The sequence below is a fragment of the Microcaecilia unicolor genome, chromosome 6, assembly GCF_901765095.1.
Source record: "Microcaecilia unicolor chromosome 6, aMicUni1.1, whole genome shotgun sequence".
Taxonomy (NCBI): domain Eukaryota; kingdom Metazoa; phylum Chordata; class Amphibia; order Gymnophiona; family Siphonopidae; genus Microcaecilia; species Microcaecilia unicolor.
Genome location: NC_044036.1, coordinates 258,500,658 through 258,526,678, shown reverse-complemented (window position 1 = coordinate 258,526,678; position 26,021 = coordinate 258,500,658). Strand labels below are relative to the sequence as shown.

General features: G+C 44.1%; 1 protein-coding gene across 1 annotated transcript in view; it reads left to right on the top strand.

The window, feature by feature from the left end:
• Window positions 1-24,161, top strand: part of LOC115472531 (UPF0160 protein MYG1, mitochondrial-like) — an 83,541-nt gene extending 59,380 nt beyond the window's left edge. The window contains exon 4 of the mRNA XM_030206825.1: window positions 23,098-24,161. Within this exon, the coding sequence (XP_030062685.1) occupies window positions 23,098-23,929 (832 nt within the window). The 3' untranslated portion in view covers window positions 23,930-24,161. The remainder of the gene's footprint in view (window positions 1-23,097) is intronic.
• The last annotated feature ends 1,860 nt before the right edge of the window (window positions 24,162-26,021 follow it).

The window sequence follows — 26,021 nt, the reverse complement described above, 5'->3', positions numbered from 1 at the left end:
TCTACTGGGGCCCTGTGTTTTGCTGGGTCACATTTCATGCCCATCATAATTTCCCTGCTAGTTGTTCTTTTAGTGTCTCGACCATAGAAACAATTTAATGACCAAATGTATACAGGCAAGAAAAGTCCTTCAACAATGCATTGATTTGGTAGAACTTACAGAAGGTGGCTTCAACAATCCAGTATCATAAAATGAAATGGTACACTATTCTCCAAACTCTGACAAACACTTTAGATATCACTTCTTTTTATGTATCGATTGATTACCTGGCAGATCCTTGTGCCTTTTTCTTCTACTACAGTGAGACCAAGTGTTAGGATCCTGGTACATTTTGCAACTGGAATAGCAATGAAAGGACAACCTAGTGGCCAAAGAAGCAGACTGACCGCAAAGGACACCTAAGTTCAAATCTCATTTCTTCCCCTCGTTACTTCCCCTTCCTTTGCCTGAGGTATAACTTAGATCAGTGGCTCCCAAACCTGTCCTAGAGGTGCACCCCCCCTCCCCCCGCCAAACCAGCCTGAATGCACGGAACAGTGGAGACAGTCCATGCAGAACTATCTAATGCATATTCAGGGTGGATCTACTGAAACCCTAAGTGGTTGGGGAACCTGGGACAGGTTTGACAACCACTGACGAAGATTGTAAGCCCATTTGCACCTGGAAATATCTTGTGTACCTGATTGTGATAGACCTCAAAAAGGATATGTTATTAAAGGCAGTTAATACATTCCAATAAATAAATAATCCAGCTCTCCACAGATTTCCCCCTTATTTTAACAGGCCCATACTCTCACTGTTTCTAGTCTGGTGATTACAGCCCTGGTCCTGAAGTGTCTACACCAGCAGGACCAGCCCAGCCATTAGTCAAGACTAGGCAGTCATCTAGGGCAGCAATTTCTTGGGGGGGGGGGGGGGGCAGCAATAAAAGAGCAGCAGTCAAAGCAAAACAATAGGTCCTGAAAGCCATACAAACTCAAAGAGCCACCAGCACATACTTTAACCTGCATTTTTATAGGATGATTGTGTAAGTATCATGATTATGTGTTGAGTTGTCAAAATCACGGTGGAGCTGGGGGAATAAGGCTGAAGTTTTGTTTAGGACACTGTGCATCAGGGTAATACTAAATACTCCGTATCACGAGCTTTACATCCAGCTGCTAGATGCCACCCTTATTGGTGACATCCTCCTCCCTCTCTAAACTGTGAGCATTGCTTTCCCAACCTTACCATAGGGATATGGAAGATCTGATCCAGGAACTTTCCACTTGGCAGTGTGCACTTTTCGCACTAAGCCCCTGAGTTGTCCATGATGCCAACTTCTGTTGACTCTAATACATAATAACATAGTAGATGACGGCAGAAAAAGACCTGCACGGTCCACCCAGTCTGCCCAACAAGATAAACTCACATGTGCCATTTTTTGTGTATACCTTACCTTGATTTGTACCTGTCTTTTTCAATAGTCAACTTAAAGTGTGCAAACATGCAACCTGTGTCCAAGATGGGCACCATGAATTCTGTATTTTATCAGTGTAGAATCCAGTAGCATCTGCCCAGAGCCTCAGTTATCTGATATCCTTCACTAAGGAAATCAGAAAGATAGTTGAAATGGCATAGATGTGGCATCTGGGAGTGGCAACCTCATTATTGGGCCCCGCCTCCATTGCGTGTGATCAACTGTTCGTCCGAGCGATGACGGTCTCCGGCTGCTGCTGTTTGCCTCAGGTTCCCTCCTCTTCAGGTCGCTTGCTGCTGCTGTCGCGTTTTGGTTACACCTGCGGGAGCTCAGCTTGCCGCCTGTTCGCCCCGGGCCTGTTCGTCTTCTGTCAATCGTTGCGACTGGACCGTTGGGCCTTTTGGAACTGCATCGCCTAGTAGCTGCATCCATTGTCTGGGGAGCTGGAGCGGACGGTTGAACAGCAGCTTTCACCTTCTCTGCAGCCTGCTTTTTGACTTGGCCTGTCCGGATGCCCCCATCTCATCCTGCCACGGTTGCAGTGGCCGGTTGCCACTGTTCAAGCCAACTGAGTCAAATACCCTCTCATCCATCGGAGACTGGCATGGGCAGAAAACAGGGGTTCAGCCTACACCTCAGCCTCAAAACATCACCTGAAGTCCTTCCTACCATCATACTTATGGACCGTTTTGGACTTTTTTACACCTCCCCTTATTGTCTATTTTTCTCTGTTTCTTTGTTTCTATCTAATTAATTTGTGATTTCATTGTAATTGTATCTCCTCTGATCTGCCAAAGCCTTTCATTTTCCCTTCCCTTCTTCCTTTGTCCCTTCCACTGTCATTGTAATTAGCTCATCAGTTCATTGTAAGCCGCTTTGAGGCTGCTTTAAGTGGTGTTAAGCGGGGTATAAATGTTCTGAATAAATAAATAAATAAATTATTGAGGCTTCAGTTCTTATTGCTGTTAAATGTGCATTTAGTCTCCTAAGTATTTAGTCCCCATATCAAGCTCACAAGCACAGGAGCTAAGACAGAGAAAGAGACAATAGGTAAGATGGATACTGTTGTATTGGTGAGGCTAAGGTAGAGAACTGAACGTCAGTATTCTTGTTGCATTCAATACAATACAGTTACTCATTGTCCGTAAATTACCAAATAGGTTCAGTGCAGATTACAAATTAGAAAAATATGACCTAGACACCTCTACTGATTACAATTACACACAAAATAATAATATATAAAAATATTTAGTTGTACAAAAATCTCTGAAAAAAAAAGTTTTCAACAATTTCCTAAACTTAAGGTAAGAGGGTGCCATTCTTATATCACTGGGCAAAGAATTGCAATGCATAGCAACCTGACATGAAAAGGAAGCAGTGTGGTATCACTTAATATAATAGCCAGACAGAAAATTAAGTGACAAGTAATCCCTATTACGAGAACATCTCTTAAAGTGACAAAAAGAAAGCAAATGGAACACATAACCAGGAGTCAGACCATGAAGTATTCAAAAGGTCATAGCACAAATTTTAAAGAAAAAACAAGCTTGGACAGGCAACCAATTAAGTTCTATCATGAATGGAGTAACCCCCTGTCATGCAATGAGCATTAAACAGCAATCTGGCTGCCCTATTTTGAAGGAGTTGTAGGTGAACAAAAGACCTTTTAGTGTAGCTCATATACAAAAGATTACAATAATCCAAAGAGGACAGTTTAAGTGCTTGCAAAGAGGACAGTTTAAGTGCCTGCAAAATTATTTAAGGTGGTCAGGCAAGAAATACTTTCTAACATGTCAGAACATTTTAAGTTCAGAAAATACTCTGAACCATCTTATTTACATGATGGTTCATAGTCAAATTAGAGTCTAGGATAACACCCAACACACTGAGGGACATTTCAATCCCAAACTTCACCCCTCCACCGATATTCAGCAAGTGTCGGGCTGCGCGGTGACTGCCCGACACCAGCGCTCAGACTGGTTATTCAATGACGGCCCATATCTGCTGACTGGCATTGAATATCTGGCTTCACTTTTGACCACAGCAACTTAACCAGTTAAACTGATATTCAGCACTAACTGGTTAAAGATAAGTGGTTAAAGATAAGTCTGCTATTTATACAGCCTATTTTAACCACTAAACATAACCGGTTTGGCATTGAATATCCATCCCAAACTGGCTATGTTATGTAATATAGCCGGTTAGCAATTAGCCACTAACCACAAATATTCAGCAGAGATAATGGGTGTTCTCCCATTGAATATCCACATTTAGGCACTAAAACATTATTTAACCGGCCAAGAATGGTTCCAGGCCAGTTGAATAGTTTCAAATATCAGCCAGTATATTACCAATCACAATCTGTTTCTCGTAGGGGGTGACAGAAAAGAGTGACCACAAATATTTGGTTTTGTCCATATTTAGTTTTATACAAACAGAAGTTGCTCATTCCTTGTCATCAAAACAATCCTGAATTTGCATCATAGCCTCCATCAATGAGAGCACTAAGGGAGCACAGGTATAGAAACATAAAAGAATTGGACTGATGCCACACGCGGCCTTCAGCAAGTCACTTCATCCTTCATCACCTCAGATAAACATAACTTAATTTCCTAATGTGCATTAACATGTTAAGATGCAGTAATATGAGCTATGCAGTGTTAGAAGATCTGTTTTATACTCTGTTAATGTTATGCCTTATATAAGCGAGAGGTGCTCACAGTAAATACAACTTTGCTTGGGAATTAATGTATGACTTTTATTTAACTCAAATTAATAGACAGATTAATTACCAAATTTAATTAAGTTCTGACTAAAGAAATATATAGAAACTTACAATCTCTGTGTTTCAATAAGATGTTATGTTTAATGTTTCCACACAGAGTCAATACCACATATTTGCTCTAGCTTATCCCGTTTGCTCAAATGGCTATCTGCTGTCAGGCTAGTACTGATTTAAAAACAGAATTTCACTGTAGCAGCATTTCTGATGTTAGCTCAATTTAAATAGGAATTTCTCACCTCTTTCCAGGGAGAGATCCTGGTTCCCTCATTTGGTGAGACATCTTTCTCCATGGCACATTGTTCCAGTCCCACTGCAGGGCTGGAGTCCACCATTATTTTTCATACTCCAACTACGCGGCTTAGAATTTACATGCACCATGTTACAGAATACGCTTAGACAGTTCTGCGTGTAAATTCTAATTAATACCAATTGCTAACAACCAATTATCAACACTAATTAGCTTGTTAACCTATTAGCTTATGTGCATTGTTATGGAAAACACTTTGATTTCTGTGACAAAATCTCAGCATGATATATAGAATCCCAGGGATAACCTATGGAGATACAAGAACAATTCTACTATCTGAATATCTGTAGTTATATGGTATAAATGGTAGAATATCCCTTCTATCAATGGTACCTTCACTATGTCCTAAGAAATATGCCATAAGGATAAATGGGATTTGATCAAAGTCCAATGAATTCATAATAAAAATGTTGTGTCCCTTCTTAGCAAAGTTCATTAGCCCTTATTCACTTCTGAGCATTTTTGGGAACACTTAGACGATGGATTATCATCAGGAAAACAATTTTCCTTCTTGTTCAGGAGCTAGTTCAGGTCTGGAAACACAGCTAAGTTGTAGTAAATCATTTCAGGACTTCCTTCACATAAAACAGTCCTGAAACTGGGTTTCTTTCCACATCATAAGCTCAGTCTGTATAGATATTCTTTAGAAACTCCAACACATCTGATCCTTGCAGATGTTTTGTAACTAAGTGCCCTGTTTACTAAGCAGTGCTAAGGGCGCGCTAGCATTTTTAGCACACGCTAAAGACACCCATAGGAATATATGGGTGTCTCTAGCATTTAGCGCGTACTAAAAATACTATTGCGCCTTAGTAACCAGGACCCTTAAGATCCAGCTTCTCCTGAAGCAACAGTGTAAACAATAAAAAATAATGTTAAGACATATCCCAAACAATAGATGAGATGGACTTGAGTGTGTGTGTGTGTGTGTGTGTGTGTGTGTGTGTGTGTAAAGAGAGAAATTGTATTTATGTTCTGTTTAAGGAATAACTGAATATATTCTGACATGTTCTTGAGGTATAACCATACTTAAAACATCAAATAGCAATTAAATTCTCATACTTTCTGTTACCAAAACTGACTAGGAAATCATATGTATAATGATCTGAATATTCCACAATGTATTTAACTTTGAAAGAAGAAAGGATACGTAATTTGAATACATTAACTCAAAAGATATGGCAATTCCTTGAATAAAATTCTTAAAGATAGAAAAATAGTAAATGACAAACATTAACTATGATAAACTGCATTATAAAAACAGGAATAAGTCATGAGTGAATCGTTTATAAAGTATGATACGCACAGCCAATTACAGAAAGGATACTGAAGGTCACTTCAGCTTATCTGTAAAAATTTTACTATATCAAATACTTTATCTGCTGGAGAAACTATCTGGTCAAAATATACCCCCCCCCCCCCCATTTACTAAGCTGCGCTAGTGCGTTCTGTGCGCTAATGTCGACACAGCCCATTCACTTTGAATGGGCTGTGTCAGCATTGCCACATGGCAGCCGCTAGCGCAGCTTAATAAACAGGGGGGATAGTCAGCCAATATTATCAATTTACTAAATAAATTCCAATTTGTATAGAAGTTAGACCACTCATAACTCAGTAATGTACAAAGTATTTCCTACTGTTTTCAAAATTGTCTGTTGCTGTTTACCATTGTTCCAAATTTTTTAAAACTAAACCACTTGCATTCTTTATCACTTCTTCTAAAGAAATTTTAGTAAGTGACAGCAGATAAAGACCTGAGCAGTCCATCCGGTCTGCCCAACAGTCTCATTCATTCTCAATTCCAGATTGAATCAACAATGAACGTGATATTATATACTTGATCATGGTCCTTTTTTGTTGTTTCAGGGACATAGACCGTAGAAGTACACCTGGTTCTATCGTTCTGTTCCAACTACAGGAGTTGCGGTCAAAGTCTATTCGAAACCATCTTGTCATTTGCGGGACACAGACCGTAAAAGTCAGCCCAGCACTGTCTTCACATTCCAAATTACTGAAATTTCTTTCAAAGCTCTCTACAGCCCATCCTAAGCCGGACTGCTATATGCGGGACTCAGACTGAACAAGCCAGCCCAACACAGGCCTTAGTTTATTTAACCAGAGCTGCCATCTAAGCACCACTTGACATACAAACACATATGCAAACATTTAAGCTTTGTTTTTTATACCATTCATTTTCTAATTAGAAATCCCCTGTGTTCATCCCATGTCACCTTGAATTCCACCACAGTTCTCTTCTCCACCACCTCCCTCTTGAGGGCATTCCAGGCATCCACCACCCTCTGCATGAAAAATAATTTTCTGACATTATTCTATGTCTACCACCCCGCAACCTCAAATCATGCCCTCTAGTTATACCATTTTCCCTTCTCTGGAAAATATTTGTTTCTATATTAATACCTTTCAAGTATTTAAATGTCTGTATCATATCTCCCTTGTCCCTCCTCTACTCTAGGGTATACATATTCAGGTCTTCCAGTCTCTTCTCATACGTCTTATGGCACAATCCCAATATCATTTTAATCGCCTTCCTCTGGACCACTTCAAGTCTTCACCACTTCAAGTCTTCTTACATCTTTATCAAGGCCTCACCAACAACTTATACAGGGGCATCAACATTCATTACCAAATGACTCCAAATTGTTCAAAACCGCTCTGGGGATGCCAACACTTTACTGGAAGAAGTTAATGTATTGTGTTAAAGTTAACGTAATATCACAGAATTATATAATTTTAGTAAAGCTGTGGCCAAATTTATGCCAAGAAAGACTGGCAGTGTTATTTGTTGAAGTTAGGTGAAGGATGGGAAAATGAACGACGATGTGTGAATGTCAATGTTAAGAATTCTTCCCTTCTCAACCACCAACAGAAGGAAACAGCACTTAGCTGGTTAGGGGTGATATTCTTTTTAATGTGTTTATGAGTTCTTTGGCTGGTTTTCTGGAATTATCACAACAATTATCAACATATGCAGATGATATTTTTATTTTGATTGCTCTGGGTTTTGATTATGAACAAGATAGATCATTGTTTAATTTTGGATAATATAAAGAGAACTAAAAAATGGACTTCTTTAAATTTCTTAAAATTAAATGCCATCAAAACTAAATTGTTCTATTTTTGCACCTTGGATTACAGCATAAATTTATATATAAACTCCAACTTCTTCAGAACACATCAGCAAAATTCATTTATAGGTGTAAAAGGTTTGATCTGGCATCTCCTTTACTGTGTAAACTACATTGGTTGCCTGTTGAATCTAGGGTGGACTTTAATGTGGCCTGTTGGGTGTATAAAATTATTATGGGAAATTGTTCATTATCTCTTACTGAATTATTAACTTTCCCCACTCCGAGATTTAGTTCTCATTTTAATTCTTTACTTTAACTGGGATTTCCATCAGTTAAGAATATTAATCTAGAATGATTTCATGTAAGCTCTTTTTGTTATCTGACCAGCAAGATTCGGAATGTGGTACCTTTGCAAATTGGATCTTTGTCTAATTATTTACAGTTTTGTAAGGATTTAAAGACCTTTCTTTAATTTGTGAATTTTAGCTTTGATCTGAGTTTTTTTCTTATGGTGAATTAGCTGTCCTGGTATCTGCTTTATGTTACCCGCTTTGATTCCTGAATAGATATAAGCAGGATATAAGCACCAGAATAGAACAGAAAGTTAGGACAGCAAAAAGGCTGTATTAACGTTATGCACTGAGTTAACCTTGAACTAGTCTGAATATTGGCTAGTGCCCTGTTAACTTTCAGGTCAGTGCACATTCCCTGGATTCAATGCCGGGAGTCCTAAATACCCAGGGTTAGTTCAGCCTATGACTTGAAGTGGCTTACAAACTGCATACAGCCATGGATTTTTAATGTCCATTAGCATGTGGCCATTAAAAAGATTAGCATGTCCAGTCCTTACCACCACCTATTTTGTAGGTGGTAAGGGCTCATGCACTAATCAGTTAGCTTGAAGCAATGTAGCTGCGCTGACTACTGCAGACATGCCCCCTCCGCAGTCAAAATAAAAGTAATTTTTTAGCACATGGTGTGCATGCACGCTAACCCAGAACTTACCGCAAGATGCCTCAGCGTGTCCCACAATAAGCCCTTCTAAACTGCAGTAAGAACGCGCTAGTGCTTACCACAGCTTGGTAAAAGGACCCCTAAAATAAGTTAGGTGTACTGTTACAGAATAGAGCTTAGGCACCCTGCTGCACTTTTGTAGATAAGCAGACAGAAACAAAAAAAAAAGGCAAAGATCTGCCACAGAAATAGCAAATCAAAAGAAAAAAAGCAGATCAAAAAAGACAAAAAAATAGAACAGGAGGGTAACAGAAGAAGTGGTTTATTACAAGTTACCCGATGTGGCCACGTTTCGCCCTCAGGCTGCGTCAGGGGTAAAAAAACTAATAGGGGTAAAAATCAAAGTGAATCCCTAAAAGTAGTCATACAACCACCTTACATAAGTGCTTCCCAAGCTTACTCAGCAAACTTCACAATGCTATGTTGACTGGCAGCATTATCACATAATTGTTAGCATTCTATATATTAACATGCAAAAGGTGCACAGAATGCAGGTGCTTAGATTACAGAATTGTCTTTATAGTGCACACTATGGCTTAAGTGTGCCCTATTGCTCAATAGTGCACTATTGCCCAGCAATGCACACTGTTTCTCAATAGGTGCACTAATGAAGAATTGTACACACTATTGAGCAATAGCACTCACTATTTGAGCACTGAGGTGCACAAATGAACAACAGCATGCACTATTGAAAATATTGCTCCGAAATGAAAAAAAAAAGTTTAAAAAAAACAATAAAATAAATTCTATTGACAAGGGAGACTAAATCAACATTTTTAGCCTGCAGATCTCAGAAAGATTTCCTGGGGTAATTTACAAAGCTCTAGTGTGTACGCATGCCACAGTTTACAAGGGCTTACCATGGGTTGCCTCAGCCCATCCCCCGGTAACTTTGCAATCTAGCGCCTATGTTTACTAAGGGGCGCTATGGGCGCTTTAGCGGTTTTAACATACGTAAAAGGTTTACGCGCATTAAATGCTAACGAGCCCATAGAAATGTATAGGCAATTAGCATTTAAAGTGCCTTAATTTTACAGGTGCATTAGAAACGCTAACACACCTTAGTAAACATATCCATTTAAGGGTGCAAGCTATGTGCTAAAAATTATTCTTAGTTTTTTTCACAGAGGGATGTGTCTGAGAACGGAGAGTGGGCATTTCTGCGCTAACCTGTTAGTGTGTCTGCATTACTGCGTAGTAACTGATTAGCGTGTGATTAGCGCATGAGCCTACAAAATAGGTGGCAGTATGGCCTTACACACTAAGTTTTGTTCATGGCCATGCGGTAATGGTAACATTAGTACATGACCATTAATTCGTAAAATGGTAAATCAGCCATTTAGCCTGAAAACAGGAAAGACACTCATAAGTATGTGATATGGCCACTCAGTAAAAGGACCCCAAAGCAATAAGTATATATACCTTGCTTTAAAGATCCAGGAATACTTGCACAGCAAAGAGTATATGAGAAGCTTTTTACTAGTGCATGTAGTTATAATATACCCCCTGAATTGCTAGCAAGCTGCCCCTATCATTTTCTATAAATCAGAACTAATTCTGTAGTTTGTCAATTACTGTATGTTCTAAAACTATTCCTTTTTTCAGATGATTTTTAGTTTCCTTGAATCAGCAGATCCTCCCTAGTGTACATGCAAAACACAATTAACTGAAATTATGCAATCAAATTCCTTGCACATCATGGCCAAAGGAACACTGGGAAATATCTTTGAATTGCAATGTAGAGTAATAACATCACCAGGAATCACTCACATTGCCTAAAAATGTGAATTAAGAGTTGCTCATGATGTGGATAAATAATCTGCCGCTGTGCTAAGCACCAGCAAAAATCACTGGCCAGATAGTTCACTACAAATATCAGATCCTAGGGGTTTTTAAAATAATTTTAAAGCCTTGGCAGTGGGTTATAAGCTCTGTCACCGTGCAGTATTTAGGCTTCCTGTGGATTAAAACTGTCATGATTAGGTACAATATGCTTATATTTGCTCATTTTAATTGTTTCATTTTTCTAACCTCCTTGGATAGTTTAGAAGATTGAATCTAATTAGATCTAGTTATACTCTAACTTGATTGCTTATATAATGACGTAGGCTAAAGTTACCTGTTTTTCCTTTCTAATAATCTATTGAGTGTATTATTTTTCTGATCGGTAAAGTTACTTTTGTAACCCTGATATCAACACACAGTTCTGGGCACCAACTAGCTCTTTGGGTCAGGTACCCAAGCCAGGGCCACAAACAAAAGTGTTATTTTGCTGAGCTGGATGCAGACTGGGGCTAGGTTTGATTCTGGTAGTGCCACAGGGTTTTAAACTACACTTTTAATTACTTTCTCTATCAGTCTGGGAGCAAATTAACTTCACTTGCAGTCCAATGAAACTCTCCACTCCAGGCTCTGTATTTAAATGCAAAACGTTACTGGAACACTGCAACATCAGATGTCCAAACATCATACTTTGTCTTTAACAAGCAGTTCACTTTGTATCAAAACAGTTCAATTTGCTAAAAGAGGTTTTTTTGTGCCAATCCAAGACTTTTGGTGTCATGGGCGTAGTTTGGGGGGGGGGGGTGAGGGGGGCATTGCTCCCCCAAACGCAGGGCCAGTGCAATGCTGCAGGCAGATCTCCCTCTGTCCCGCCCTCAGCTCTCAGCTCCCCGACCGACAGCCCTCCTTTCCGTTCCTTCCCCCCCCCCAGCACATTTAACCTTTTATTTTCAGTGGCAGCGACGGCAGTGAAGAAAAAAGCACTGCAAACTCGCCTCCAGCTTCTCCCTTCCCTCACACAGTGTCCCGCCCTCGTGGAAACAGGAAATGCATAATCACAGAAGGCAGGACACTGTGAGAGAAGGGAGAAGCTGGAGGCAAGCCCACAGTGCTTTCTTCTTCACTGCCATCGCTGCCACTGAAAATAAAAAGGTTAAACGTGCTGGGGGTGGGGGACAGAATGGAGAGGAGGACTGTCGGGGAGCTGAGGGAGGGCAGGGAAAATCACCGGACATGGATGGGAGGGGAGGGCAGGGAGAAAGAAGAGATCACTGGACATGGAGAGGAGAGGAGGGGAGGGCAGGGGGAGAGAAGAAATCGCTGGACATGGAGAGGAGGGCAGGGGAGAGAAGAGATCACTGGACATGGAGAGGAGGGGAGGGCCAGGGGAGAGAAGAGAACGCTGGACATGGAGAGGAGGGGAGGGCAGGGGGAGAAGAAATTGCTGGACATGGAGAGGAGAGGAGGGCAGGGGGAGAGAAGAGATCGCTGGACATGGAGGGGAGGGCAGGGGGAGAGAACAGATTGCTGGCCATGGAGAGGAGGCAGGGGAGAGGAGAGGAGGGCAGGGGAAAGAAGAGATCGCTGGACATGGAGAGGAGAGGGGAGGACAGGGAGAGAGAAGAGATCACTGGACATGGAGAGGAGAGGAGGGGAGGACAGGGAGAGAGAAGAGATCACTGGACATAGAGAGGGGGGAGGGCAGGGGGAGAGAAGAGATCACTGGACATGAAGAGGAGGGGAGGGCAGGGGGAGAGAAGATATTGCTGGACAGGAGGGGAGGTCAGGGGAGAAAGGAGAATTGCTGGATATGGATGGATGGATGAATGGGGGCAGGGGAGAGAGCAATTTTGCTGGATATGGATGGATGAAGCAGAGGGCAGGGGAGAATGGAGAGTTGCTGGACATGGATGGATGGAGGGGAGGGCAGGGGAGAGGAGAATTGTTGAGACATGGATGGATGAATTGGGGCAGAGGAGAGAGGAATTTTACTGGATATGGGTGGATGGAGGAGAGGGCAGGGGAGAGAGGAGAATTGCTGGACATGGATGGATGAATGGAGGGGCAGGGGAGAGGAAATTTGCTGTACATGGATGGATGGAGGGGAGGGAAGTCAGGAAGGAGATGCACATGGATGGAGGGGAGATAAGAGAGGAGAAATGCTGGACATGGATGGAGTGGAGGGGGCAGGGGAAAGAAATTTGCTGGATATAGATGGATGGATGGAGAGGGCAGGGAAGAATGGAGAGTTGCTGGACATTAATGGATGGAGGGGAGGGCAGGGGAGAGGAGAATTGCTGGACATGGATGGATGAATTGGGGCAGGGGAGAGAGGAATTTTACTGGATATGGGTGGATGGAGGAGAGGGCAGGGGAGAAAGGAGAATTACTGACGGATGGATGGAGGGGAGGGAAGTCAGGAAGGAGATGCACATGAATGGAGGGGAGGGAAGAGAGGAGAAATGCTGGACATGGATGGAGGGGAGGGAAGACAGAGGAAGTAGATGCACATGGATGGAGGGAGGGAAGGAGAGTGAGGAGAAATGCTGGATATGGATGGAGGGAAAATTGCTGAATTTAAGGGCTGGATCAGAACACTTTGAGGACAGATGCTGAAACTGGAGGAAGGATAGGGACAGGGCTACAGATGGTAGACAGGACGCATAAAGACACAGGAGGATGGTGGACATGGTGAGAGCAAAAATATCAAATGGAAAGAAGACACTGGGACCAAAGCGAATAAAAAACTAGATGATCAGACAACAAAGGTAGAAAAAAGTATTTTATTCAGAATTTATTAATTGGAATATGTCAGCTTTTGGAAATGTGCATCTGTGATATTTTTCATATGTTTAAATTTTTCTTGTATTGCTGAAGAAGACAGCAAACTGAAAGTACATCAAGAACAAAGTTTGTTTTAGCATGCAGTTTTCAAGGGAAGTTTCCTCTCTACAGAAACAACACAAAGGTCATATAAGGATTTTGCTTGTATAATCAGGACTAACTATAACTGTAGCCAGTTTTGGCTTAATAAGAAGTTCTAACTGCACAAGAGAGATAAGACGTTATAGAGGCTTGAGACCTATGTGGGACTCTGAATTTTCAACAGCGAGTAGTTAGTGGTATTATGTTAGTAATACAGGCTTGAAAACAAGGAAGCTGTTAATACCTTGAAAATATGTATTTGAAACATTGTGGCAAGTTCTGTTGAAAGTATAAGTAAGAATGTGTATGAATGAGTGAAGTGATTGGATGGTGAGGATAATTAGTATATGATATTTACATGAGGTGCATATTAAGATTTGAGAATTGATAACATTTAAGAAATAAAGCATATTGAAACATCAAAGAAAAAATAAGGTGGTCACTATATGGTACATAGTATATTTAGATGAGTGACTAGTTTATGAGTTTGAACTCAGAATTTGGTTTATTTTAATGTATATGTATGAGATATCTCACACATAGTCATTATGGTTATTCCCCAAAAAGCCAGCTTTTTTTTCCTTCCCTTCCTTCCTCCATATTAGCATATTCATTTGCATATATATACTTTTCTTAGAGGACTCAAACCTGCACCTCACTGCATGCAAGGAGGTCAGACTAGGATCAGCTTCTTCAGGATGACTTTATTCTATCTAAGTCATCCTGGAGATGCTGACTTAGATAGAATGGAGTCCCTAGTCATGCAAGGCATGTGAATCCAGTTCTGGTTTTACCCCATTGCATGGATGGAGACGTACCACTGATCTCTCTGAAAAGATCAGGACTCTATCACCCTTAGATAGAGTTCTTGTAACCTCAACCTGGACCATCCCATTTTAGAAATTCAACCATCATGCCCTCCCCCACCCCCTCACACACACACACACTCTCTCTCCTCAATCACCGGCTGACTACTTCCAGCACAAGGTGCAAAAGATCAACCTTGAGTTCACTACCAAGCCACCTCCTCCTCTTCACCCTTCAATCCACTCCCTCAACCAACCAACCCAGGCCTCCTTCTCCTCTTTTCCTGATATCACCGAGGAGGAAACCGCCCACCTTCTTTCCTCCTCAAAATGCACCACTTGTTCCTCTGATCCCATCCCCACCAACTTACTTAACACCATCTCTACTACTGTCACCCCCTCCCCCCCCATCTGTCATATCCTCAACCTCTCTCTCTCCACTGCAACTGTCCCTGACACCTTCAAGCATGCCGTAGTCACACCACTCCTCAAAAAACCATCACTAGACCCTACCTGTCCCTCCAACTACCGCCCCATCTCCCCCCTACCCTTCCTCTCCAAGATACTTGAGCGCGCCGTTCATAGCCGCTGCCTTGACTTTCTCTCCTCTCATGCCATCCTCGATCCACTTCAATCCGGTTTTCGCCCTCTACACTCGACAGAAACAGCACTCTCTAAAGTCTGTAATGACCTGTTCCTTGCTAAATCCAAAGGTCACTACTCCATCCTCATCCTCCTCGACCTATCCGCCGCTTTTGACACTGTCAATCATGATTTACTTCTTGCCACACTGTCCTCATTTGTGTTCCAGGGCTCTGTCCTCTCCTGGTTCTCCTCTTATCTCTCCCACCGCACCTTCAGAGTACATTCTCATGGATCTTCCTCCACCCCCATCCCGCTCTCTGTTGGAGTTCCCCAGGGATCGGTCCTTGGACCCCTTCTTTTTTCTATCTACACCTCTTCCCTGGGCTCACTGATCTCGTCTCATGGTTTCCAATATCATCTTTATGCTGACGACACCCAGTTGTATCTCTCCACACCAGACATCACTGCGGAGACCCAGGCCAAAGTATCGGCCTGCTTATCCGACATTGCTGCCTGGATGTCCAACCGCCACCTGAAGCTGAACATGGGCAAGACCGAGCTTATCATCTTTCCACCAAAACCCACTTCTCCTCTTCCTCCACTCTCTATCTCAGTTGATAACACCCTCATCCTCCCCATCTCATCTGCCCGCAACCTCTGAGTCATCTTCGACTCCTCCCTCTCCTTCTCTGCGCACATCCAGCAGATAGTCAAGACCTGTCGCTTCTTTCTCTTTAACATCAGCAAAATTCGCCCTTTCCTCTCTGAACACACCACCCAAAATCTCATCCACTCTCTTATTACCTCTCGCCTTGACTACTGCAACCTACTCCTCACTGGCCTCCCACGTAACCATCTATCCCCCCTTCAATCCATTCAGAACTCTGCTGCTCGTCTTATATTCCGCCTGGACCGATATGCTCATATCACCTCTCTCCTCAGGTCACGTCATTGGCTTCCGATCAGATACCGTATACAGTTCAAGCTTCTCCTTCTTACCTACAAATGCACTCAGTCTGCAGCCCCTCATTACCTCTCTACCCTCATCTCCAGTGGCGTAGCAAGGGGGGGATGGGAGGAGCGGTCCGCCCCAGGTGTCAGCTTAGGGGGGGGGTGCTCCCTGCCAGCTCCCCCCCCTCGGCGCATCGACACCCCCCCCCCAGTGCCTACCCTCCTCCGTCCAACCAGCTCCCCCTACCTTAAAAAAAATATCGGAATCCGAAGCGAGGCGCAGCGCCTCATGCCTGCACGTAAAAGAAATGTGCAGCTGCTCATCTCCCCATACATTCCCACCCGAAACCTCCACTCACAGGACAAATCCCTCCTCTCAGTACCATTCTCCACCACCGCCAACTCCAGGCTCCGCCCTTTCTGCCTCACCTCACCCTATGCTTGGAATAAACTTCCTGAGCCCTTACGCCAAGCCCCCTCCCTACCCATCTTCAAATCCTTGCTCAAAGCCCACCTCTTCAATGTTGCCTTCAGCAACTAACCTTTTTACCTATTCAGGAAATCTAGAATGCCCCTATTTGACTTCCCCTATTTGATTGACTGTACATTTGTCCTTTAGATTGTAAGCTACTTGAGCAGGGACTGTCCTTCTATGTTAAACTGTATAGCGCTGCATAACCCTAGTAGTGCTTTAGAAATGTTAAGTAGTAGTAAGTAGTAAATTCCAGTGGATAGGTTGCGCTTTCTGGCAGCCCCACCGGTTGAATTTCTAAACTGGGATGGTCCAAGCTGAGGTTACAAGAACAGTGGTTTAGTCTCCCGATGATGCAAATTTGGCAAAACACGCAGTCGTGTAGAGACTAAGGCAGACCACTTTGGACTGTTTGAAGCACTGATCACAACCCTGCACTGGGAGTGCCCTGCCATAATAAGAGACATTGAGCTAAGTTCAACATGGCTTGCAAGCTAAGATGAATGTTGAAGATCATCAGTAGAGAGACTATCAGGCTTGTTTTCGAAAGAAAAGAGCGCCCATCTTTCGACACAAATCGGGAGATGGGCGTCCTTCTCTCAGGGTTGCCCAAATCGGCATAATCGAAAGCCGATTTTGGGCACCCTCAACTGCTTTCCGTCGCGGGGATGACCAAAGTTCCCGGGGGCGTGTCGGAAGCATAACGAAGGTGGGACTGGGCCTGCTTAACACATGGGCATCCTCGGCCGATAATGGAAAAAAGAAAGGTGTCCCTGATGAGCACTTGGCTGACTTTACTTGGTCCATTTTTTCTTGCGACCAAGCCTCAAAAAGGTGCCCAAACTGACCAGATGACCACTGGAGGGATCACCTCCCCTTACTCCCCCAGTGCTCACGAACTCCCTCCCACCCTAAAGAAAACTTTAAAAATATTTTTGGCTAGCCTCTATGCCAGCCTCAAATGTCATACCCAGCTCCCTGTATGCAGGTCCCTGGAGCAATTTTAGTGGGTGCAGTGTACTTCAGGCAGGCCAGGCCCACCCCCCTACCTGTTACACTTGTGGTGGTAAATGTGAGACCTTCGAAACCCACCACAAACCCACTGTACCCACATCTAGGTACCCCCCTTCACCCCTTAGGGTTATGGTAGTGTTGTACAGTTGTGGGGAGTGGGTTTGAGGGGGCTCAGCACCCAAGGTAAGGGAGGTATACACCTGGGAGCAATTTCTGAAGTCCACTGCATTGCCCCCTAGGGTGCCCAGTTGGTGTCCTCGCATGTGAGGGGGACCAGTGCACTACGAATGGTGGCTCCTCCCACGACCAAAGGGCTTGGATTTGGTCATTTCTGAGATGGGCGTCCTCGGTTTCCATTATCGCCGAAAACCGGGGACGACCATCTCTAAGGACGACCATCTCTAAGGTCGACCTAAATGTTGAGATTTGGGCATCCCCGACCATAATATCGAAATGAAAGATGGACACCCATCTTGTTTCGATAATACGGGTTTTCCCGCCCCTTCGCGGGGACGCCCTGCGAGCACGGCCTCATGAAGACTTGGGCGCCCCGTTCGATTATGCCCCTCCACATCAGCTTGTTTTCAGTAGAAATATTTAATGACTGCATCCGAGAAGAATTCCAATTTGAAAGCATGTCAAAATGGATGTATGATTTGAACTCAAAGTACATGTAGCTTGTGCCTTGAGATCCATATATTTTTGTATAAGGTATAATGATTTCCAATTATGGTTTGTATCAGGCTATACTTTATTTTTAATTTTAAAGAAGTGTTTAAAGCATTATGAATTAAAATTGTTTTTTGATATGGTAAAAAATGATGGTCAATGATTATTAGATTTATATTTTAGTATATAATCATTGTGGTATAATAATAACCCTCTGTATATAATCTAATGAATATTCATGAGAGGGATTTGTACACATTGGAGATAGTAGGCATGCAGATCTATCTCATGCATGTTCATTAAGGATATCCTGAAAACCTGGTTGCTGGGTGGCCCTTGAGGACTGAGAGTGATTACCAAGGGTCTAGGGCACTAAATGCCTTTGAATCAACCCTGAGATTTATACATTTTGATGCACAGAATTGTCTTTTTTTACATTTCTTTATGGTACTTAATCCTGTAGTTAAACCCTTGCCTTTTTCAATTTGAATTCACTGCAATTCAATCTATGGTACCAGCAAATCACATAATTACTGGAACTCAGCTTGCACAAGACACGTCAAGATATTTTATCATCGAAGGCAGCTAATGCCCCAGACTGTATCATTTGTCCTAGAATAAGCCTCCCACCATTTCAGAACAGCAAGACTGTTCCTCCACAGCCACTGGCACTGTAATTTTAATAACTGTATTAAAAATAACACCTTAGAGAGCTTGGCAGGTACTACACAGTTCCTGAGGCCTCAATGCTCAAAGTCGCTGTTAAATACCGTAGCTGCTGTTAAACTTACCAATTTCTAAACAACAAACAATGCTCAACGGAAGTCACAGGCAAGTGAGAAGCACGGAAAATCTGCAAGCGGTTCAGTAGGGAAAGTGCCTAGCACATGCGCAGAACAGTCTCTTGGTAAAAGTCCAAGCTCTGCACATGCCCAGGAATCATTTTGTCCTGTTGCTCCTTTCCCCTGCAGTACTCAGCTTATTTGCTTTCTCTCTGGCTGCCCCCTTGATTGATTTTGCCAGTGTGCTTGGAAATCTCCTCCTTCCTAAAGCCCCCCAGTTGACATCATAGGGGCTTTCCCCAGCCCATAGACTGTCTGCTTTTGTTTCTCCACCCCTCTAAGCTGGTCTCTGATCTCTGACACTATTTTGTTCCTCCTGCTACTGAAAAATTCAAGCAGACTGCACACAAGGACACCTCCAGACCTACTGGACAAATTTGCACATTAAAGGTAGGCGCTCCTTTCTATGCATTGCATGGAATGCTCATTGTAATACTAATAAACTCATTGTAATACATTTGCATTGGATTATTGGTGGCAGCTACAGTGAATGGTTAAAGCCATGTAGAACCCCTTTGTGCATTAGACGCTAAATAACATTTGCTTTAGACCAGTGGCATAGCCAGACTACCAATTTTGGGTGGGCCTGAACCCAAAGTGGGTGGGCACAAAATTTTCTCTGTACCCCCCCCCCCCCCCCCCCCCACCAGCAAAATTTAGTCACACTCAGATGCATTTGTCACACAGGGTAAAGTGCTGCTTTTCAGTGCATCCGATTTCAGACAATTTATTTAATAGCCTAATCCTTTTCAGTGAGCTTTCAGAGGCCAAAACCTCCTGCCTCAGGTCAGTATAAAGCTGTTACGGTATCCTCTCCTGACCTAAGGAAGGAAGTATTGGTCTCTGAAACTTTATTAACACCATATTACTTTATCCTAAATTAAAAATAAAATTATTTTCTTTACCTTTCTTGTATGGCCATTTACTTTTTCTCATTGTGTTGCTCCCAGTCTCTAGATTCTGCTTTCCTTCGTTTTCGCTTGACTCTTCTGCCAGGGTTTCCTGGCCATTTGTCATTTTTCTCTCCTTTTTCTTTGCTTTCTTCAATATTTTTCTGCCTCTCTCTGTGTCCAGATTTAATTCATTCTTACTATCCATTCTTTAATTTCCTTCATCTACTTATGGCTTTTCATCTTTTTCTCACCCTTGTTCTCCCCATGCCCCTTCCTCTTATTCTCCAATCTTTCACTACTCCCCTTTTCCATGCAGCAGCTCTCCTCTTTCTCTCCCCATCCTTCCAGTGTCTCCCATCTCTCCCCCCATCCTTCCAATAGTCTCCCCTCTTTCTTTCTGCATCCTTCCATCCAGTGTCACCTCTTTCTCCCTACCCTTCCATCCAGCGTCTTCCCTCTTTCTCTCCCCATCCTTCTACCCATCTACCCTCTCTCCTGATCCTTCCATCTAATGTCTCTCTCCCTCCTTCTAACCAGTGTCTATCTCTCTACCATTTTCTGTTCAGTGTCCCTTCTCTCTCCACATCCTTCCAGTCTCTCCCCTTTCTCTCTGCATCCTTCCATCCAGTGTCTCTCTCCCCATCCATCCGTTTTCCCTCTTTCTCTGCCATCCTTCCATCTGTTTTCCCTCTTTCTCTGCCATCCTTCCATCTTCTTCCATCTCTTTACCTCTATCTTCCTCCATGTTTAGTATCTCCTTTTCTCTGTGTCCCTAAATTACTCTGTCCATCTTCTTCCCTCTCTTTGTTCCCAGTGCCAATATATCTCTACCCTCTCTGACCCTACCCCATCCAGCTTCTCTCCCTCTCACTCCCTCTTTTTTCCAGCATCTGGTTTGGTTGCTTGATTTCCTGCCTCCCTCCCTCCCTCCCTCCCTCCCTCCCTCAAGATGTAGGTTTAATATTCCCTTTTCCTTCATCTCCTTGGTCTGGTATCTCTGTTTTCCTTCCCTCCCTCCTTGTGCTGTACCAGCAGTTCTCTCCCTTCCCTCCAGTTCTCCTCCCATGTCCAGCAGCTCTCTCCCTTCCATCCAGATCCCGTCCTCCTCTTCCTCCCACATCTAACAGCTCTCTCCCTTCCACCCAGATCCCCTCCTCCTCTTCCTTCAGCAGCTCTCTCCCTTCCATCGTCCCCTCCTTCTCTTCCTCCCATGTTCAGCAGCTCTTTCCCTTCCCTCCAGTCCCTTCCTCCTCTTCCTCCCTTGTCCAGCAGCTCTCCAACCCCTTCCTCCTCTCCCTCCCACGTCCAGCAGCTCTCTCCCTTCCATCCAGTCCCCTCTTCCTGTTCCTCCCATGTCCAGGAGCTCTCCCCTTTCCTCCAGTCCCTTCTTCCTCTTCCTAGCTTGTCCAGCAGCTCTCCAGCCCCTTCCTCCTCTCCCTCCCATGTCCAGCAGCTCTCTCCCTTCCATTCAGTCCCCTCCTCCCCTTCCTTCAGCAGCTCTCTCCCTTCCATCGTCCCCTCCTTCTCTTCCTCCCATGTCCAGCAGCTCTCTCCCTTCCCTTCAGTCCCTTCCTCCTCTTCCTCCCTTGTCCAGCAGCTCTCCAGCCCCTTCCTCCTCTCCCTCCCATGTCCAGCAGCTCTCTCCCTTCCCTCCCTCTTCCAGAAGCTTTCCAGCCCCTTCCTCCCATGTCCAGCAGCTCTCTCCCTTCTATCCTGATCCCCTCCTCCTTTTCCTCCCACCTCCAGCAGCTCTCTTCCTTTCCTCCTACAAGTCTGACTCTGTCTCTGGCAAAAGTATCCCTTCCCTTCCCTTCCTTCTCCCCCCCCCCCCCCCCCAACCAACCAACCAACCAACCACAAATCCAGCACTTACTCTTCCAGGCCCGCCATCCAAATCCTTCATCGCTGTCGCTGCCTTTCTCCCGCGGCTTCCGGGAGGCAGCGATCAGCGTTACCTGTCAGTGCCTGCCCTGAAATTGTGCTTCTCTTCTCCCCAGGCTTCGCCCCGCTCGTTTCTTCGCTCGTCGCGCTGCGCTGCTATTCAAACAGGCAGCTCCGCTCCTCTCTGCCGCGTCTATCCGGCCCTACTAAACAGGAAATGCATCAGAGGGCCGGATAGACGCGGCAGAGAGGAGCGGAGCTGCCTGTTTGAATAGCAGCGCAGCGCGACGAGCAAAGAAATGAGCGGGGCGAAGCCTGGGGAGAAGAGAAGCACAATTTCAGGGCAGGCACTGACAGGTAACGCTGATCGCTGCCTCCCGGAAGCCGCGGGAGAAAGGCAGCGACAGCGATGAAGGATTTGGATAGGTGGGCCTGGAGGGAAAGTGGGTGGGCCTGGGCCCGTCCAGGCCCACCCGTGGCTACGCCCCTGCTTTAGACTGGCTATAACCAGTCTAAAGCAAATGTTGCAAGCATGGTAAGCTTTGTGCATCAGCCCCTGAGTGACTTTCTTGAGATTTGAAAGAAAGTAAGATAGATTTATAAAGGAGAGGAAATCTTTAATAAGGGTTGTTTTTTTCCATGTTTAAAAAAAAGACACAGTGAAGCATTTGGGATAAAGAAATACATGAGCCACATATCAGCTTAGAAGGTCAAGAACTGAAAACTGCCAAACTGAAAAGAGATCTATGAGCAATTCTGTCAGATGATCTGAGCATGTTTTCAGATGGGCCATGATAATCCAGTAATATTATAAAGTTTTTCAGGGCTAAAACTGTCACAAGGTTCACTTGTCTGCCCGAGTGTTGACTGGCACATCACACTATAGCCACATTTCTCCAGTGTTGAAAGACCTACATTGGCTTCCCATCAAGTATAAAATTAAGTTAAAATTTTATTGCTGGTTTTTAAAGTTTTGAATAACTTGGTTTCTTCAGTGATCACAGCGAGTTTAAAGATCTATCAACCATCTAGATCTTCAAGGTCTGGATCTACATCTTTCATTGAAATCCCTTCATATTGAGGAGCCCTTTTTACTAAGCCATGTAGGCATCTACGAGCACCCAAATTGCGCCAGAATGGAGTTACTTTCTGGTTACCACGTGTCTCTTGTGGTAATTTCATTTTTGGCGTGCGTCCGATACGCACAGCCAAAAAATAATTTTTATTTTCAGATGCATGTATCGGATGTGCTCCAAGTGGCATTTGATGCGCCTAGGCCATTACCGCCCGGTTACCACGTGAGACTTTACTGCTAGGTCAATGGCTGGTGGTCAAGTCACAGATCCAAAATGGACGTGCGGCAATTTTGATTTTGTTACACGTCCATTTTCGGCCAAAACTAAAAAAGGCCTTTTTTTTTTACAGGCACACACCCAAAACCCACGCCTACACTACCGCAAACCATTTTCAGCGCACCTTAGTAAAAGGACCCCTGAGTGATTAGATTAGAAGAGTATCACTGTTTAAAGTAGCAAGACCTGAATTATGGAATAGTTTACCTTAAGTTTGAAAGCCTTGGTGCATTTAAAAAGAATGTGAGGACATTGATTGCTGTTTGAGCAGGCATGCGGACTGCATTAACAATGATCATCATCAGAGGTCTTTTGCAGAAACCATGAATAGCCTGAGGCCAGACAAACCTTGGCAAACCAAGCTAAGCAGTGCTGGACTGATCTATGTGCACTTTGGCTTGGAAATCCTAGCCAGCCTCCTAGGTACAGATGAGAATGATTCACGGATTTCCATGCTGTATGACAAGCTGTATGACAATTTTATAGAGGAAATTGATGCCATCGACAATGGGATTTCCCAGTGGGATGGAGAGCCTCGCTATGCCATTACTACCAACCTCAGTGCCCAGGTGGGCCACTTGAACCCCCGCTGGAATGACAAGGAGCAGGACACAGAGGCTGAGTTCAGGAATGCAATGAAATTGGTTGGCGGAGAGTTCCTGGACCGGCTTGATTTCTATCAGAACTCCTGGCTGCCAGCTCGCTCCCTGGTGGAAGAAGCTGTTCATAAGCGCTTTGAGGTTGACAGCGGTGGCGAGATAGTGATCTTTGCACAGGGAGGCTGTCCTTGGAAGAAACATATTTTCCATTTGGAGCAGGAGCTGTGCATAGAGAAACCCATCAAGTTTGTGTTGTATACAGATCAGAACAGCCAATGGTGGGTTCAGTGTATTCCAGTGACATGCAACACCTTCCAGAATCGGTTGACCCTGCTTGAGAAGTGGCGTGGACTTCGAGATGAGGAGCTTTCCAAGATCTGTGGGATCCCTGGCTGCATCTTTGTCCATGCCAGCGGCTTTATTGGAGGGAACCAAACGAGAGAAGGAGCTCTGCAGATGGCTCAGAAAACTCTGACTGCACAGGAGACTACCAATGAACAGTGATCCCAGATAGCTTTAGTTATTTTTTTTTATTTCCATTAAATATTTTTATAACTGTCTGAATTTTTCTGTATAATTTGTCATATGCTGTCATAGTTCTCTGTATATCCCATACTTTGGCTAGATAATTCCTGTGTCTTTTCAGTTTGTTTGATTATGTAGTATCTGTTAGAAGAGCTCAGCATTGCTGAAGTACCAGCTGTGTCGGGGTCATTGTTTCTTCCTAAGTTATAATCAGTGGTATGCTGGTAAATGTTTAAACAACAGGCTTTCTCCCCCCCCCCGGTCCACCTCTGCGCCCCCCCCAAAAAAAAAAAAATTGCAGAGCTGGCTATAGTCGGGGAGAGAGCCTGGGGGTGGGGGCAATGCATTACTCCAGGAAAACATTTTTTAATGATCCCAGGTTCCAATCTAATTCATGTTTAATGTGGGATAAAATGTCATAAATAAGTAAATAAATATAAACTTTTAACGTTGAGCACCTGATTCTCAAAGTGAACATACTCCAAACACTATAATGAAAATAAAATGATTTTTTCTACCTTTGGTGACTTTGTTTTTCTGATCATGCTGGTCCAGCATCCAATTCTGCTGCTATCTGTCCTCTTAACTCCGTTTCCAGGGCTTCCTTTCCATTTATTTCTTTACTTTCTGCCTTTCTTCTTCATTTCTTGCCCTACATCCGTAAGTAAAAGCTGGGTCCTCCGCAGACTTGACTGTCCAGTGGATCCAGCTTCTGCCTATTTTCTCTATCCATGTGCAGTTTTTCTCCTCTCTTCCTTTTCCCTCATCTCATCTCCTTCCTCACTATTCTCTCCCCTCCATCCATGTCCAGCATTTATTCTCTCTCCCTTCCCTATCCTTCATCCATGTCCAGCAACCCTCCTCTCCCCTGCCCTCCTCTCCATCCACCCATGTCCAACAACCCTCCTCTCCCCCCTGCCATCCCCTCCATCCACCCATGACCAGCAACTCTCCTCTCCTCTCCCCTGCCCTCCCTCCATCCATCCATAACAATTGATTCTCTTCTCTCCCCTGCCCTCCCTCCAGCCACCCATACCCAGTGATTCTCTTCTCTCCCCTGCCCCCCATCCAGCCACCCGTACCCAGCGATTCTCCTCGTTCTCCTGATTACCTCCGTCGAAGTGGCTGCGTTATTGAGGGCCCTGCCCGTCTCTAGCCTTCCCTTCGAGTTTGTTCCCTCAGAGTCCCGCCCTCACAGAAAGAGGAAATGACGTCAGAGGGCGGGACTCTGAGGGAGCGAACTCACGAAGGGGGGGCTGGAGATGGGCAGGGCTTTCAATGACGCAGCCGGACGGAGGTAATAAAAAAGATTTAACCCCCCCCCCCCCAGGGCGGCGCAAGCAAACGAGTTCAGTGGCGGGAGGTGAGGTAAATGGGGTAAGCATGGCTTGTGGTGCCCTCCTGCCATGCTTGCCTCGTTTACCGGAGCCAGCTCACCCTGCAGAACAACCGGCTCGCAAGATGTTAAAAAATTTAACAACCTGCTCTAGCACACCACTGGTTATAATCCTTTAGGATACTCCTACCTCATCAATGCATTCTGTTATCAAATGACTGGTGCTGTTATATATCATGAACTCATTATATCCAGGAGTTTGGGTGTGTTCCAGTGGGTGGGTTGTGTTGTGACCTGCAGTGGAGCATGTGTTAGGCATACCGAGGAGACCTCTGCTCTTAGTGATCCTCCTTATCTACCTTTTGTGTGATCATTTTGTTTAGCCCCTTGCTTTGAATGCTAGGCTAACAGGAGTAAAAGGAGAAATGTATACAGCTTTTTTGGCTAAGAAAGTATGTCTTCTACAGAGCAGAGATTATTCAGTGGTGATAAAGAGAATGTATTAACTCATCTCTTGGGGGGGGGGGGGGCAGCAGCAGCATAAGGCTTACAGGTACAGGTGAAAATGTCACCTCTGGAAAGCATGTGGATTACAGCTGCCAGTAAACTGTATTTAATTCCCACTGCAGCTCCTTGTGCCTCTGGACAAGTCATTTAACTCTCCATTGTCCCGGGTACAAAAGCTTAGATTATGAACCTACCAATGTCCGAGAAAGTATATGTATAATAAGCTTT